Source organism: Schistocerca serialis, chromosome 5 (genome assembly GCF_023864345.2).
Source record: "Schistocerca serialis cubense isolate TAMUIC-IGC-003099 chromosome 5, iqSchSeri2.2, whole genome shotgun sequence".
Classification (NCBI taxonomy): domain Eukaryota; kingdom Metazoa; phylum Arthropoda; class Insecta; order Orthoptera; family Acrididae; genus Schistocerca; species Schistocerca serialis.
Window position 1 is genome coordinate 663679137 of NC_064642.1, and position 16445 is coordinate 663695581.

At 42.3% G+C, this 16445-nt stretch overlaps 1 protein-coding gene across 1 annotated transcript in view; it reads left to right on the top strand.

Moving 5' to 3' along the window:
- The first annotated feature begins 4960 nt into the window (after window positions 1-4960).
- LOC126481503 (nephrin-like) overlaps window positions 4961-16445 on the top strand; it is a 123043-nt gene continuing 111558 nt past the window's right edge. The window contains exons 1-2 of the mRNA XM_050105297.1: window positions 4961-4980; window positions 5110-5231. Of these exons, the coding sequence (XP_049961254.1) occupies window positions 4967-4980; window positions 5110-5231 (136 nt within the window). The 5' untranslated portion in view covers window positions 4961-4966. The remainder of the gene's footprint in view (window positions 4981-5109; window positions 5232-16445) is intronic.

The following is a 16445-nucleotide window of genomic DNA, read 5'->3' on the forward strand; positions in this document are numbered from 1 at the left end:
GTCTTCCTTCCATTATCAAGCGTAACTTCTGAACTGTCTCTCTGGTGCTTTTACCTGTCCTGAAGTCAATCTGATCATTATCTGACAAATCCTCAATTTTCTTTTGCTCACGCACTAACAAGTGCCAAAACCAGAATAACACGCCGACCCAGTGATGGCACAGGATAAGCTCTGGAAAAAAGAAGGATATGTTCGTATATGTTGTCATTGCAGGTTGGGTGTTTTGTACACTGCACACTCACATTGTCCATTCTAAAGTTTGTAAGACCTCAAAAGTTGTAGGGTAGAGTCGAACAGTCATTGTGAAATAATGTAGAAAACCGTCACAGGTTCAGCAGACATGATTTTCGTATACAGGCAAGCAGATGTAAATTCTAGGGAAGCTGATGGGATGTATCCGGCCAAGTAATCACCTAGCAGACATCCGACGCTCACCATGTTTTCAGCCTTTTATAGGTTAAGAGAAAAAGGGAACCTTGTACTACCACATAAGAACAGAGGAGCACTATGAATTACACACACCCGCACCTACTTCCGTTTTCGAAGGAGCAGGTCTGTCGCTATACGTATCTTTAGTCATAAAACGTTTTGTCTCTGAAGAATCCCAAGCCTTGTCAGTTGAAACAAGCCATTACGATTAATAAGATTTTCCGTGAAACGTATCTACACCGATTACTTAATAATTGAATTCCACAAGCATCGCCGGCCGATGTGGCCGAGCGGTTCTAGGTGCTTCAGTCTGGAACACCACGGCCGCTACGGTCGCAGGTAAGAATCCTGTCTCGGGAATGGACGTGTGAGATGTCCTTAGGTTAGTTAAGTTTAAGTAACTCTAAGTTCTAGGGGACTGATGACCTCAGATGTTAAGTCTCATAGCACTCAGGGCCATTTCAACCATTTGAACCAGAAGGATCCTATCGAGGCCACGGTTACCGTGGCAGAATAATCCGTGTGTTCGAGTATGGATAACTTACTGGGCTGCGAAACACGAGTGTGGTGATCACGTTCAACGCATCTTTCACGAGCTGTGCGGTTGTCTGACTGAGGTACGCTCTGCTACACTGACAGGGTGTCCTGCATATTCCAGTCCTCCGAAAGCCCAGATCGTCCTTTGCCGAAACGAGAAGAGCACAAGTCTTTGTAGGCGGGCGGAAGATTACGTTGACATAATGTTTCCTTAAGATTCTGCCCAATTTCGACGAAATATTGGCGTCGTACGAGAGGAGCCTCCGGGACATAAACCACTCATTGTCCTCTTGATCTTGTTGATGGTCACGTTTCTTCTACCTTAAAACTGTGCAGATCTGCCGTGGAGAACATCCATTATCTTTGAACCCATATTGTAAGCGTTCATGCTTCTTTGCAAGCCAGTCTTCCTCAGACATAACATGTTCCCGGTGCACCAACTTCAGGGAACAATATGACTGGAAGACCAAGAACGAAGTGCTCGGATTATAAAAGGAATGTAGTCTTTCGTCTTTCCTGTTCAAGCTATACATCGAACAAGCAATGACGGAAATAAAAGAAATTTCAAAGTGGGATTAAAATTGAAGTTGAAAGGATATCAATAATACGGTATGCTGGTCACATTGATACCCTCAGTGAAACTGAAGAAGAATTATAGGATCTGTTGAATGGAGCGAAGAGTCTCATGATTACGGAATGGACTGAGAGTAAACTAGAGAAAGACAAAGGAATAAGCCGTAGCAGAAATAAGAATAGTAAGAAAGTTAAAGTCAAAATTCTTGATCACTAATTTGATAAAGTGAACGAGTTCTGCTACCTTGGAAGTAATATTATCCACGGCGGACGAAGCAAGGAGGACATAAAAAGTAGACTAGCACAGGCAAGAGAAATCTGGTGGTATCAAATATATTCCTTAAACTGCGAAAGAAATTTTTGAAAATGTATATATGGATGATAGCACTGTCTAGTAGTGAATCGCCGGCCGTTGTGGCCAAGCGGTTCTAGGCACGTCAGTCCGGAACCGCGCTGTTGCTACGGTCGCAGGTTCGAATTCTGCCTCGGGCGTGGATGTGTGTGCTGTCCATAGGTTAGTTAGGTTTAATTAGTTCTAAATCTAGGGGACTGATGGCCTCAGATGTTAAGTCCCATAGTGCTCAGAGCCATTTAAACCATTTTTTAGTAGTGGATCATGCACAATAGGAAAACCAGAACATAAGAGAGCCGACGAAGAATGGTGAAGATTGGGTAGACTGATAAAACAAAGGATCGGGAGGTTCTCCCAGAATCAGCAATGAAAGAAACATATGGAAACCAATTACAAGGAGAAATGATTGGACAAGTGTTACATCAGGGAATATCCTCCATGATACCAGGAGGAGCGGTAGAGGATATAACTGTAGAGGAAGACATGGATTGGAATATGTGCAGCAAACAACTGACGATGTAAGTTGCAAGAGCTGCTCTGAGATGAAACGTTTGTTACAGGAAATGATTTCGTGGCCGTCCGCATCAAACAAGTCGTAAGACTGACGAGTAAATATATATAAGTGCAAGCTAATACCGCAGCCAAGCTACCCCACTTTGACATGCTTCCTCCACTGACAAGGCGTCGGGTTGCAGGTAGAACTTCAGGGTGAAACCAAAGTATTTATGGTCAAAGATAAGCGTAAGTATTTATACGAATCCACACGTCTCTGCTGTATTAATTTTCTTGTAATGTTATTAGTCTCTTTTCCAAACATTTACTTGTCTGGTGATGAAAATTTAGCTGCGAAACGGATGGAGATGTCTTTAATAAATTCCAAGGAAATGGTCTGTGAAAATAGTCAATGAAAGTAGTTTTCCAAAATATTTACATTATACATATCACACATGAACTCAAAGTGTTTAATGGAGACATGCTTGCATATGTGCATATAGGGGACGACAGACGTTGGGTGTACTGAATTTAAACAAACTTCTGCAAAAAAGGAATCAAGAGCTCAGATGGTATTCGGACTGCATTCAAAATAATGAGGAGGAAGAATTTCTTGTATAGAAGAGCTATACACGGAAACTAACTTGATGACAGTATTACGTACACAGATGAGGAAGTAGCTGAGCATGAGCCGACCTCGGGGAAGATCTATTTGGGTTTCAAATAAATGGTAGAAAAACTGACTGGTTTTGGAAAATAAAAAGAAGAGTCGAATTTACGGTTTTGGCACTTCTAGCTTTCAAGAAAGTGTGACGGGAACACATTATATGAAATTATAGAGATAGCAGGGATACAACACAGGGAGCGAAAAGTTATCTACAGCTTGTACAAAAAGGAGTCAAATGGGAAAGAGTATTTGAGAGGGGAGTTATTGTGTATCCATATGTACAATAAGGAAGCAGTAAACTAGAAACAGTAGAATTTTTGAAAGGGAACTGAGGGAGAGCGACGGAAAAAAGTGAGTCTCCCCGATCACAGTCTAAGTCTGTCAGAGTCGGTAAAGACTTGGAAGGTAAGCTGAGCGGAATTAATAGGGTGTTGAGAAGAGTTTGTAACATGAATACCAGCAGAAGTAAAACGGGAGGAACAGGGTGTAGTCGAATTACCTGAAGCGATTATGAGGGAGGTAAATTAGGAAATTACACTAAAAATAGTAGGTTAGCTTTGCTGTTGTCAACTGAAGTACATTACGAATGCCGATGCAGAGACGGTCAAAATGTAGACTGGCAAGAGGCAAAAAATCAATTTCAGAATGTGAGATATTTGTTAACAACGAATAAATATTTAAGATTTAGGGAATGTTTCTTGAAGGTATTTGTCTTGTTTGAAGCATTGTACAGACGTTAAACGTCGACTATAAATGCGTTAGACAGGAATAGCTTTGGAAACACAGTTCTAGACAATGATGCTGAAGATTAGATGGGTACATCGAACAGTTACTGACCAGACACTCAATCGATTCAAGGTGTAAGGAAATTGTGTGGCACAACTTGGCTAAAAAATGCGATTCATCGGATGTTCACATGTTTGAAGTATCGAAGTATCTTCAGTCTGGCAATGGAGGGAAATGCAGGGAGTAAACGATATGAAGGAAAACCAAGGCTGGACAACAGGAGGAAGGTACAAACGGATACACTTGTATGTGCTGTCGTTGTACGAAGATGAAGACGGTTGTACATGATAGACTAGCGTGGACACTCGTCAAACCTGTCTTCGAACTGAGAACCACAGTAACAAAATAGTGAAAGAAACATGAAAACAGGTCGAGCGGGAAGTTGATAATAGTCGTGAGCGTAACGTACTACGCTGTTTCACTGATTATTAACTATTTCGACATTTCCGGATCGTCACTGCAAAATACCGCTTGTAGCTTTTACTTTGGCCGTATTGATACTATATGTCAGATTACTCTGTTACTGTTTAAAGAGAAACCGTCATGCTCCCAATAAAACATAATTTGTTATTTTGTTCTTATTCCACGACATGTTGTGAAATATCTGCAAGAATTCGCTGCCAGCCACCAGTAATTTGCTTTATGTACGTTTCCAAAAGGGGTGTCACTCAGATAATCTGTTTTAAATCAAAAATAACATTTTTACCTGGTAACCGTTGTCGTCTGATCGTCATGAGTATTAAGGGCTATGTTTTTCTTGATAATGTTATGTCGCTTCCCACAGCAGACCCATGTATAATTTTCCTTATATTTTTCTTATTAAAAGCACACATGCGTTAGTACTTCGGTATAAAAGAAGAAATACGTCACCTACTCAACGACCCACGTCAAAACAGCAATGATGCGCCATTCTTCAAGCAAGCGGCAGCTTAACGCATGCGCAGTTGGCACGATTGCTGACAATTGCTCTAATCGTCCAGCCTGCAGACCACTGCAGCGGAGCGGCCCAGTCTCAGTCGCGAGGAACCCAGCGATAGGTCGCTGAGAATGACCTCCGTCTAATACTGAGAAATTATGCGAGCAGCAGCATCACACGTCGTAAGAAGCATATAATTCACACATTTGTCAATATGTTCAATATGAGGTGTTCGTCAAAGTTTCTTCCCAATTACTTCTTTCTTCACTGTCGAAACTACTGGCATCTGTAACTATTTTTGTAGCTCAAAGTTATCAACGAAGTAATAAGTAATAAAACCTTTTTCGATCTTTACAGGTTGCAGTCTGAAATGATGGCAGTTATCCGTAATAAGATGGTACGGCGGGCAGCAGCAACAACTCGGCACATCCCGGTGATCTTGGTGATTATGATTTCCCTACAGAATGCCGCTGCACAGGGTGAGCTAACGATTAAACTTTTCACAGAACTAGAGGATATTAGTATACTGTCACATACCATAGATCCTTCATCCTATCAGCAGCGATTTTTGACCTAGGGCTAGGTGCTAAGTGTTCCGGACAAAACTGTCTCTTCGCATACTTAACACCAGTTTTTGCTGAAAATCTGACTGTATGAAGATGACTGAATTTCAAATGCTTCAGCTACAGCCGTTAAGAGCTTTCAAGGAAAAGCTCTTCTACACGAGATAATTTATTACATATTTTTATTGGTTATGTTCATAATATCGAGAGACCACCTGTATTCCATTGAATTTTCAGAGCAATAACAGTGGATTCATTTCATTCCAATTGAGAGTTGTATCTGTGCGAAGTATGTTTACTGTAGTGCCATTTAAAATTCTGAATCAAAGCTGGTTTTCAATTTACTGCATTACCGTGAATTCCAAATGTGATGTGACAGTCCTTAGTTACGGCCTTCCATCGTTATTTAATCTATCGGATACCTATAATAATATGTGCTTCAGGCCATCAGCCAAAGCGTGTATAGAAACCTGATCGATAGAGGCGCATAAGCAGAGGATATAGTATGCAGAATCTAGCATCTGACGGCAACAAACTGAAATCTCTTACATATTTATAATTGATTGATTTGCAAGAAGTACACCTTCAATACGAATGTTGAAGAAAGTCGAAATTTTTAAAAAGTAGAAGGCACATGTTCAGATCTTCCATTAAAAGCGCTAACAGGAACCCCGAAAATGGAATTACATTTCTTAGTTTTGCCATTTAAATTGCCTATTATGTAGTTGGGAAAAATGCGTTGATTCACCGTTACAACTACGCTTGAATCGTTTTGTTATCTGTCTTTCAAGGGACGATGGAAAACAAAGCGACTACACATGTGCATCTATGGATGAATGGTTCAATACCGTCTTCCCCAAACGCTGTTTATATATTCCGGTAGTCAATTTGTTAGAAAGGAAATCGTTGACGATATTAACCCCATAGAAGCTTGACCTCTTGTGCAACTTTTTCTGAAGCTACCTCATCAGACAAAAGATAGAACTTAAGACATTCCGTGCCTGCAGCTCAGTTAATAATGCTCCCTTTGTGTTGGGACTTATCTCTGAAACAGAGTACAATATCAAAAGTAGAAGTTAGTAATACATTAGAATGTTCAAATGATAAACTGATACTGTTCCATGAACCTACATATATATACTGTGTTTAATGAGCACCACAAACCTGTCGATATCGTTTCGCAAAATCCACCAGCAAACAAATATATTGTTACCTACTGTCCCAACAGGTACAGTCTTCGAGCTGAAGAGATACTAGTAATTAGAACCCAATCGTTCTTCATAGGAACTATGATGAAGGAAGTAGTTTCGGTACTACTCTGAGGTACCGTGGCAGGTCTAATACGGTTCACGACAGCATTTTTCGCGTTGAGTCAAAAGAAATTTTTCGCTGAAATCACACAATCATATTTTAATATTTTCCTTGATCTAAAGTGGGGAAAGCTGCAGTTAAGACATGTGAAGTGTAAATCTTCAGTTATCTGCAGGCTACCTCGTGCCATCATGCAGACAAAGGGCTGATTGCTAGTATGTGTTACGTAGTATAAGGATTTGCTAACGAAGGAAGGAAGTGAATTTCTTACCCGTAGAAGGGGTGTTTACCTGACATGGTTTTCCTATTAGAAATTATGTGAAGTCCTCTCTTATAATCATAATAAAGTCATCGTTAAATGTGTATGGAGAATTACGCCCTTCCCGTCTCCTGTGTCCAGGATGTATACATTTCGACACGTAGTGTAACTAGCATTGGAGTTTCACCTCTCTCGTTGTCAGCAATAATCTAACTCCTAAAGTTCACCCGATTTTATGAGCTTATTCATTTAATATTATTTTCTTGACAGCACAGATAGACAATCTTACTGGAGTATTATTAACGAACTGCTGCTACAGTATTTCCCCGTAGGCGATTGATAAAATTCCCGAACTATGGGGTATGAACATCCACAACATTCGGTTCAGTCACTTGTCCACTGAGCCACTAAGTAACTTGTGTAGTTAAAACGGACTCTCACCACGATCGTAAAATGTCAGTATTAATCAGGTGCTGTAATGACTGTTTCGCTTATTAATGCGCTCAACATCAAGTTATCAGTTCCCTCGCAAATTCTTCATACATCTGGTTAACATATACTGCCGGGAAAAAAATTGTACAACTGGAGAGAGGACATTGATTTTGATCTGATGACGGCATATGCCACCACAGGATAGTAGTTGTACCGGTAATGGTTTCAACATCGTCCGCCAGTAGCATACTTGTTTAGCTACCAGAGCGCCATCCATCCCGGTACGTCCCGAAAGCTGAGTGATGCCGGCACGGTAGCTCAACGTGTTCGGTGAGAGGGCTGCGTGCTCTTTGTAATAAAAAAACTGAGTCAAGGAATCAACGATCAGCTTGAACGGATGTCTTGTGACGTCCGCCCAGACCAAACGCAACGAACTATATCGAAAAAACAACGTGGTCAGCGTGAGGGATTGATATCCTTGGGCCCCGGGTTCGATTCCCGGCTGGGTCGGCTATTTTCTCCGCTCAGGCTCTAAGTGATGTGTTGTCTTCATCGTCATTTCATCCTCATCTGGCGCGCAGGTCGCTCATGTGGCGTCGAATGCAATAAGACTTGCACCAAGGCGGCCGGACCTGCCCGGCAAGGGGCCTCTAGGCCAACGACACCAAACGCACATTTCCATTTTCCATCTATCCCTTAATAGAGAATGCTCACACTACGGTGCAAACGCGTGAAGCAAGGAGGCAGCCATGCCAGGGAGACACTTTAGTGCTTCCTACAGTCATATGCGCGAGTTTGTAAGGGCTCAAATTGTACCCTTCCGAGTGGGGGGCCACTCAAGCTGAACGTGCTGCATCAGCTGTGCAACGATGCTGGTATCACTGGTTACGTGAGCATTGTAACACCGTAGAGGAGGTTCTAGACGTCCACACAGCACAGACGCCCAAGAGCATCGTCTTATTGTAAGGCCAGCAGTAGCACATCGTACAGCTACCGCAGCACAGATAAGCGAGCTTGTCAAGCCAGACGTGTCAACACGGTTGCTGCGGGCACTCACACCTCTAGTCCAGCTTCTACTCACGCCACAGGATCGACGTACACAGCTGAACTGGTGCCGTGAGAGGATACATTGGGAGATGGAATGCCGCGATGCACTCTTCAGCAAAGAAAGCAGATTCTGCCTCCATGCCAGTGATGGTCGTTTGCGAGTACGACGTACACACGGTGGGCGCTGTCTCGTAGACTGCATTCGTCAAAGACACACTGGCCGCACCCCACGCCTCAATGATCTTGGGTGCAATAAGCTGCAACAACGCTATAACAATGTTTCACCATTGGTATTTCTAGTATGTATCGGCATTGTTAGACCCGTGCATTTGCTGTCCTTGCGGCAGTAAGGTGATTTATTGTTCCAAAAGGGTATTAGGCACCCACACACTGCCCATGAAACTCAACTTGCTCTACAAGAGGTGCATCAGCTTCCCAGGCAAGAACCATCTCCGGTTTTGTCACCAATCGAACATCTTTGGCGTATGATGGGATGAGAAGTGATTCGTACGACTTTACTAACAAGTCTTACAGAACAACATGAACAGTTCGAGCAGGCGTGGATTAACGTACACCGGGGCAGTATTCGCCATCTGTATGATTGACCGGATGCCGGAGTCAGCAACAGCATGGCCGTCCATGGAGGCTACACCACACATGCTAATATGGAAATTTCAGTACAGGTCGATATCTGGCACCTCCGAACCACTAGTGTAATTGAACTGTACAAGTAACCATTTCATACACTCAAGATTCATTGTTGCAGCCATAAATCTTGACATGATTGGAAATCCTTAAGATGTGTACAAATTTTATTTCCGTTAGTGTATATGAAATTCAGAGACATTGAAGCTGAATAAGATCACATTTGGTTTCTCCCGCTCATTCTGATATTAGCACACAGTGTCCATCCGAAGTCCACAAAACTGTAATTTATTGACGTAGCTTGTTTCTTAGGGCGTACTGCCAGACTGGAAAAGACACGAATCAGCAAATTCGGAAATCTTCTTTTAGCTGGTCTTTTACTAATTGGATGTACCAAACATCATCTGTATACGCTGATGTTTTCTGCCTGACAGTCTAGGAAGAAATATGACACAACACAAAATGTTAAAACACGTGCTACATTCATCTCAAGGCAACGTAAAATTAAAGGAAGATCTTCTAACACACTGTATTCGCCTCCTTCATCATTATATAAAATACAGACAGTTATATTGAGGTGAACTGTAATCGAAACGTTGCTAACACAAAAACCTGCATTGATCCATAACTGAGGGAGAAGACGTGCGTCAGTGTACTCTATTCCCAAAACTCATGTAACGGGCTGGAACGGCGTTCGCCGTGACCTTACGCCCTCCTTGATGATCGCAGTTTGTTATCCATCACGCCCTGCAAGGCATCGCTCCGTAATCGCATTTCGGATAGCAGCTTGGATCCCAGTCGTTAGGGTACGTTACCACTTATCAGGGGTACTGAACACCTGTCCGGGGATACAGCAGAAAATCAGAGCTTTCCCTTATCTCTATGGCTAAACGAGGGCGTCCTTGACATTCTGGACTGCAAGACGCTGAGTAAATTGTCACACGTCAGGATCTCAGCCATTATTTACGTCTCATCTCCCTAGGACTCAGAATCGCACAGATTTCAGCATGAAATACATTAAGCTGACTGGAGAGACGGGTCCTGAAAATAACGTCAGGCAACATGGTGGCAAAGCCAACAGTGGTCCCTGGTTTGGATTCATCTGTAAATACTACGTTAAAATATAGGTGATCAATTAAGTTTTGAATATGTTTATTATAAAAAATAATGTTGAGTGAACAGTTTATAGCATACTGTCAAGTATAAAATTATCCTAGTTTTCATGAAGAGAACGAGTAATACTTGGCTCCAACCTTGACACTTTATAAACACAAGGTGCACCTATATACCCAAAATTCTCTTTTGTTTGTATATCGGTTTTGTCGCTCATGAGCCATTGTGTAAAGTCGGTCAAAGACGTTAACTGGTTATGTTGGTGGCCGAGCGGTTCTAGGCCATACAGTCTGGAGCCGCGCGACCGCTACGGCTGCAGGTTCGAATCCTGCTTCGGGCATGGATGTGTGTGATTTCCTTAGGTTAGTTAGGTTTAAGTAGTTCTAAGTTCTAGGGGACTGATGACCTCAGAAGTTAGGTCCCATAGTGCTCAGAGCCACTTGGTTTTGTTGCCTGAATGTTTGTTTGACCACAAGGAGCGTTCTTGGATCAACCAATAGCTGTTCAGCTACCAATGCGCATACTTCTTGATGTCAAATACTTCAAGATCTGTTATTTTTAATCTCCAAACATGTGGCTTCCAAGAGAATTTCTTGTAAGTTAAGAGACCCAGACACCTCATTGAGTCCTTAAAATGTACAACAACACATTTTCAGAAGACAGATGAATTAAAACGGGAGTATTCGTTATTAAAAACAATGAGGTCAAATTTTCCAAGGGCGAAATTAAAATCTGTTCCTGCTTACCATCCCTTATCTTCGTAAGTGTCAGTTGTAATTGGGGAGAGTATGACGTGGGACTAGATGGAAATGTAGAAGTCGTTAACAAATAAGAAGGAGTGCACAGGTCACCTCATCTCGGGAATATAATATTGATAGCAGTTGTAAATAAAGCAGTATCCTGTAAGATACCGCTAACTTCAATAAATTTATCTGGAAGAGTATTTGAAGCCTGTATTGACAGAATGTTCAGCAAGAACATGTGTAACTATCAGATGATACTTTTTCTCCACGTAGTATCGTATTTAGGGTCAGTATGGAAAAATATGAATCTCACTTGCAGATGCACAGTGTAAGAACATCTCAAGTATGACCACCTCCAGTAAGGTTACGTTATCAAAAGTGAAATTTTAGGCTCTGAACCAAGACAATTGACGCATGGTGATATTTCTAAACCACTCTAGCGTCTTTCCTACGCAGCTGCAAAGAGCAGCATTTATCGTAGCGAGCCGTAACTATAGCCCAGAAGCGGTGTATGAACAGTAGCTAACTCTATGTTCAGTTCCCACGTTCTGGATGATGGATTACAGTCCTTGTCGTTACTCGAACTGACATTAGTTCTGCCTAGCTCTCTGTCTTCTCGACTGGCCTAGTCTCGCTATCCGAACAGCTTCTAGAGTATTTGCATTTGCTCTACGCTGCAATCTTCGCAGCGCTGTGCGTACTTCCGTTGTTAAGCAACGACTCTTACCGTTCTAGCAAGGGACAGGCCATATCCTATGATGGTCTGAAGACATTGGTGTAGACGTACAAGCGGCAGAGCTTCTCTAGGAGGCCATCGTAGCAATCGACAAACAGGTTATATATGTTTAAGTTTTCCTTGCTGAGCACCTGTTTGGAAGGTTTACTTCATGACTCTGTTCTGTCTACGAGGCTGACAGAAAGTGAGGTGTGGTCATTCGAGTAGTGCTCGTCTACCCTTAGCCATAGAGCAGAGTCTGTGAGAGTAGAAGGACGGTCTGTTGCGATCAGTGCCTGTTGCGGTACAAAAATATTTCTCCATCGAGTTGTGGCTCCACAAGTTTCCCAAACTGATTAATTTCAATCACTCAAACGTCGGTCGGATTAATATATAGCTACATAACGTATTATGAGCGCTGAAAGCTTCTGAAGAATGAAGGGTGAGGGAAATCGGTTCAGATGCTTGAAGTCCCCTCCTGTCAAGTGGTTGCTGTTTCGTGAAATAAATGAACACATTGTAACTTGAATATCCCGTCGAGTGGACACTACTTTCTCAAAACTGAATAATTATTGGAACAGGTATCCCACGCTGTCGGAGATATGAAACCGTCTTTTTCAAAAGTCACTGTGTAGACCAAAAACGTACCGTTTCAGAGTCTCTCTCTTTCAGTGCGATATCACATTTTAATACCAGTCCACTGGCGTTTTACAGATGGTAATGGAAAGGCAAGCTTCTGTTAGACGCCGATAGCGCTCGCAAGATATATGGCAGAAACAATGATGAGCACTCACTGTGCCACATCTCCAGCAGCTGTGGACTACGTGTGGCCGAGCGGTTCTAGGCGCTTCAGTCCGGAACCGCGCTGCTGTTACGGTCGCAGGTTCGAAACCTGCCTCGGACATGGATATGTGTGATGTCCTTAGGTTGGTTAGGTTTAAGTAGTTCTAAGTTTTAGGGGACTGATGACCTCAGATGTTAAGTCTCATAGTGCTTAGAGCCATTTGAACCATTTTGTGGACTATGAGCGCTCTCTGCTGCCGCAATATAGGACGGCCGGCGACAGCGCTTGGAGCCACTTCACTGTGGGACGCTATATCCTTGATGCTACCGTATAAGCTGGGCTCTGTTTCTTCTGCGTTATTTGTAACATGTCTTCGTGTAAGTGGACAAATATAAGTTACGTAAATCTTCTGTCTACAGCGTTAACATGTTCAGTTACCATTCTGCTCCTGTCCATGTTTTCTACGACGATAGTTGCCCACCTTTCCTTTTCATTTTGTACTATGTTGTACTCAACATGCAGTACGGTCTAACTTTTTGTATATAGAATGGAGATACCGCGTAAATGAGGTCGTAGCCCCTTTCAACAATCAGGAAAGCGTTTGACATCACTGTGGCCATTTAGTCTAACAATTCCTTACATTTTTAGGATCACATTTAGGAAGGCTGCCGTGATGCATGCTGTTGTTCGGCTGGGTATTTACATGCTATCCTTTGGCACACTCCGTCCACTAAGAGAGTATTCTTAAAAGGTAATTAGCTTCTTTCGCCTTACATGAGTACCAGTGCCACAAGAGTTCACCCAGTCCCTGATTACAGGCCGAGCCTTGTACAAACTGAGATGCTGCTGGCTTCCCATTAATAGTTACACAGGCATTCACACCATGAGGCACGATGCACACCATGAGATTCAGTGATTTTTTTGTGGGGTGGGGGGGGGGGGGGGTTTGTGCCATCAACGAGATACGGGCTGAAGCATGTCTAGAGCTAACAGTTGCAGAGGTCTGTCGGCTCTCACCAGATCCAGCTCGGGGACCGTAGTTTCACCAAAGCGGTAACCAGTCAACAAAGACGGAACTTTCTGAGGTGGTCTCCATCTGGCACGACGTAGGAGGGACGTGCGGCTTGTCGAATGCAATGGACGCGGCCATCATTAGGCGATCATGTTGAAATATATGCTAGTGAAATGAAGATGAATGTACAGGTACATCCTTCAGTGGGGACCAGAATGCTTTTGATCATCTGTTGCTTAGTGTTTTACCTTTTTAAAGATTTTTTAAAGGGATTATCCATTACTGGATACGGCATTATCTAAATGGGCATCTATGAACATGCCTGTCCTGTATTTCATAATTTATTGGTCCATTTTGAATCAACATGGTTTATTTATTACGATATTTGGCATCCATATGATTTAGTATCTAGTAGTTCAGTATTTTTTTTTAATGTGAATTTTCTCGTCCTTCGTCAACACAGCTGTCACACGGATGATGTGACATAGTCCTGTAAGCAAATTCGTAGCGTATCATATGTCTATATCTATACGTCACAAATCCCCTTATGGTGCGTGGTGGAGAGTACTTCTGGTAGCACTACGCTCTGCTACCTTCCGTGTTGGAATCACAATTGGTGAGAAACAAGATCGACTGCATGAGCTACAGTTCTTTTGTCTTTCCTGTCAAGGTCAGTTGGTGGGGTGAAAGTAGTATGTTGTCACGTATGGTCTCAGATTTTCAATAATAAATCGCTACATGATACACAACGCAACACCAACAGCCAACTGAATGCTGTCTGCAAGGAAGACCTGAAAGCAGGCGTGAATTTCTCGGATACTCAGCAAACTCGAGTTTAATTCATGAAACGACGGCAGAAAATTGCATCGAATCCTTTTCGAAAGTGAAACATGATATCAACTTTGGACGTATTGTCTACTGCGCTTCGAAGTTCATGGAGCAACAGAGCGAAATGAGTTTTACAAAACTCAGTTTACAGAACTAATTACAGTTGAATTCCGTACATTCGTTACATATTCTGTGTCTGTGTAGAATGGACACAGTAACGGTACATTTAAATTTCAGATAATTGTCATATGCGTGATTCCAACTCTAATTTGAGAAATGTTGCTCTAACGAGGCCGCAGAGTCCAGAAAAGGGAATTTTCTCGTGTTACAGTATTTTATGATAACGCTCACAAAGTTTTACAGCTCAGTCTGCTTACAGATATCTACAGAACCATCTGCATTCCATCAGAAAGGAACACATTTCAGAGACGGTTCTCATAATAATGGCCGTTGTTTAATACTGGAGAGAGGGTCAAGTTAAATAATTTTTGGTGACGCGTTTGTGTAAGGATTCGTTTGGAATATCATTCAGTGGGACAGAGAAAGTTATCGTTTACTACTTATTTCAACCTTGGAGATCATAGAAAGACATAATATGTAGTATTAAATGAATATAACAACAGGTATATGCACTTGGCTCCGATGATTCCTTCTTTGTTTGAATCAGAAATATTTAAGCCGCAAATGAAATATAAGTGAAACATCTGTCGTAAAGAGGCAGCAGTTAAATCAAATTTAAGCACTATTCTCCAGTGAATCAGTTTATCTAGATATTGTCTACAGGAAAACATTCTAATATGAATTAAAAAACGAACACCTTCCAGTAAACGTAAGGTTTGCCATCTTTATATAGTTTGAAACAACTATATGATACGGTACGTTCAAAAGTGGTCTATCGTGTACCTTAATCTAATAAGTAAATATCTATTGAATATACACTCTAAGACAAACAAAAAAGACGCAAACAAAAGAATTATCCGACTAGGACGGCAATCGGTAAATATGATGTTCATGTACACACAAACAAATTTTTACAATTTCAGAAAAATTAGATTATTTATTCAAGGCAAGGAGCTTCACTAACTGAGCATGACAATAACGCGTTTCTCCAGCTATGGCGCTTAAGCAAGCCGTTATTGGGCTTGGCACTGACTTACAGAGTTTTTGCATATGCTCCTGAGGGATATCGTGTAAATTCTGTCCAACTGTTGCGTTAGATCGTAAAAATCCCGAGTTACTTCGGAGGGTCTTGTCCGTAATGCTCAAAAGGTCTCATTTCTGGAGGTATCGGGGAACCTTGCTTGCCAAGTTAGGGCTTGGCATGCACGATGACAAGCAGTAGAAACTGTCGTAATGTAAAGCCGAACACCGTCTTGCTGAAATGTAAGTCTAGGATGGCTTTCCATGGAGAGTAAACTGTCGTGGACGTACCGCTGTCCTGTGAGGCAGCCGCCGTTGACAATTAAAGTGGTTCTACTATGAAAGCAAATGATACCCCAAACCATCATTCCTAGGTGTCGGGCCACATGCTGTGCGACAGGCAGGTTGGTATGCAGATACGTCTTTGGCGTAGATTCTCAATGCCTGTAGTGAATTTGTCTTCACTGATCAGTCCCGCCTCGAGGTGAGCCCGAAGGCCAGCGACGACGAGTCTGGAGCCGCCCCAGATAGCGACGGTATACCAACCTGGATATTGCCTGCCATGTGGCCCGACAACCAGGGGTAATGGATAGTTTCGACATTTCTTTTCACATCAGGACCACGTTGTTTATCATCCGCTGTAGCACAGTGGTACAGCAACGATGTTCTGAGCTCTGTTTTGTTGCCCTATGTGGCATATGTCATCGGCTTAGATTTGAGAGAGCTAATGTCTGTCCCCACATGACTTGAGTTCCTTTTGCTTGTCTTCCTGCTTAGTAAATCCTGCTTAGGACAGTAAAGTCGCCGAGTTTCTTCCCAACTGAGAACGTTTGGAGCTTAATGGGCTGGGCCTTCCAACCAGCTTGGGATTTTAACGGTCTGTTGCACCAACTGCACATATTTTGGTGCGATATCCCTCAGAATGACATCCAAGAATTCCATCGATAAATGCCAAGCCAAATAAGTGCTTGCATATGGACCAGAGGTGGACCAACTTGCTACTGACTTACTCAATTTGTGAAGTTCCTTTTCTTAAAGAAATCATTCAAGTTTTCTGAAATTATAATCATTTGTGTGTCTGAACATATACGTCACATCAAC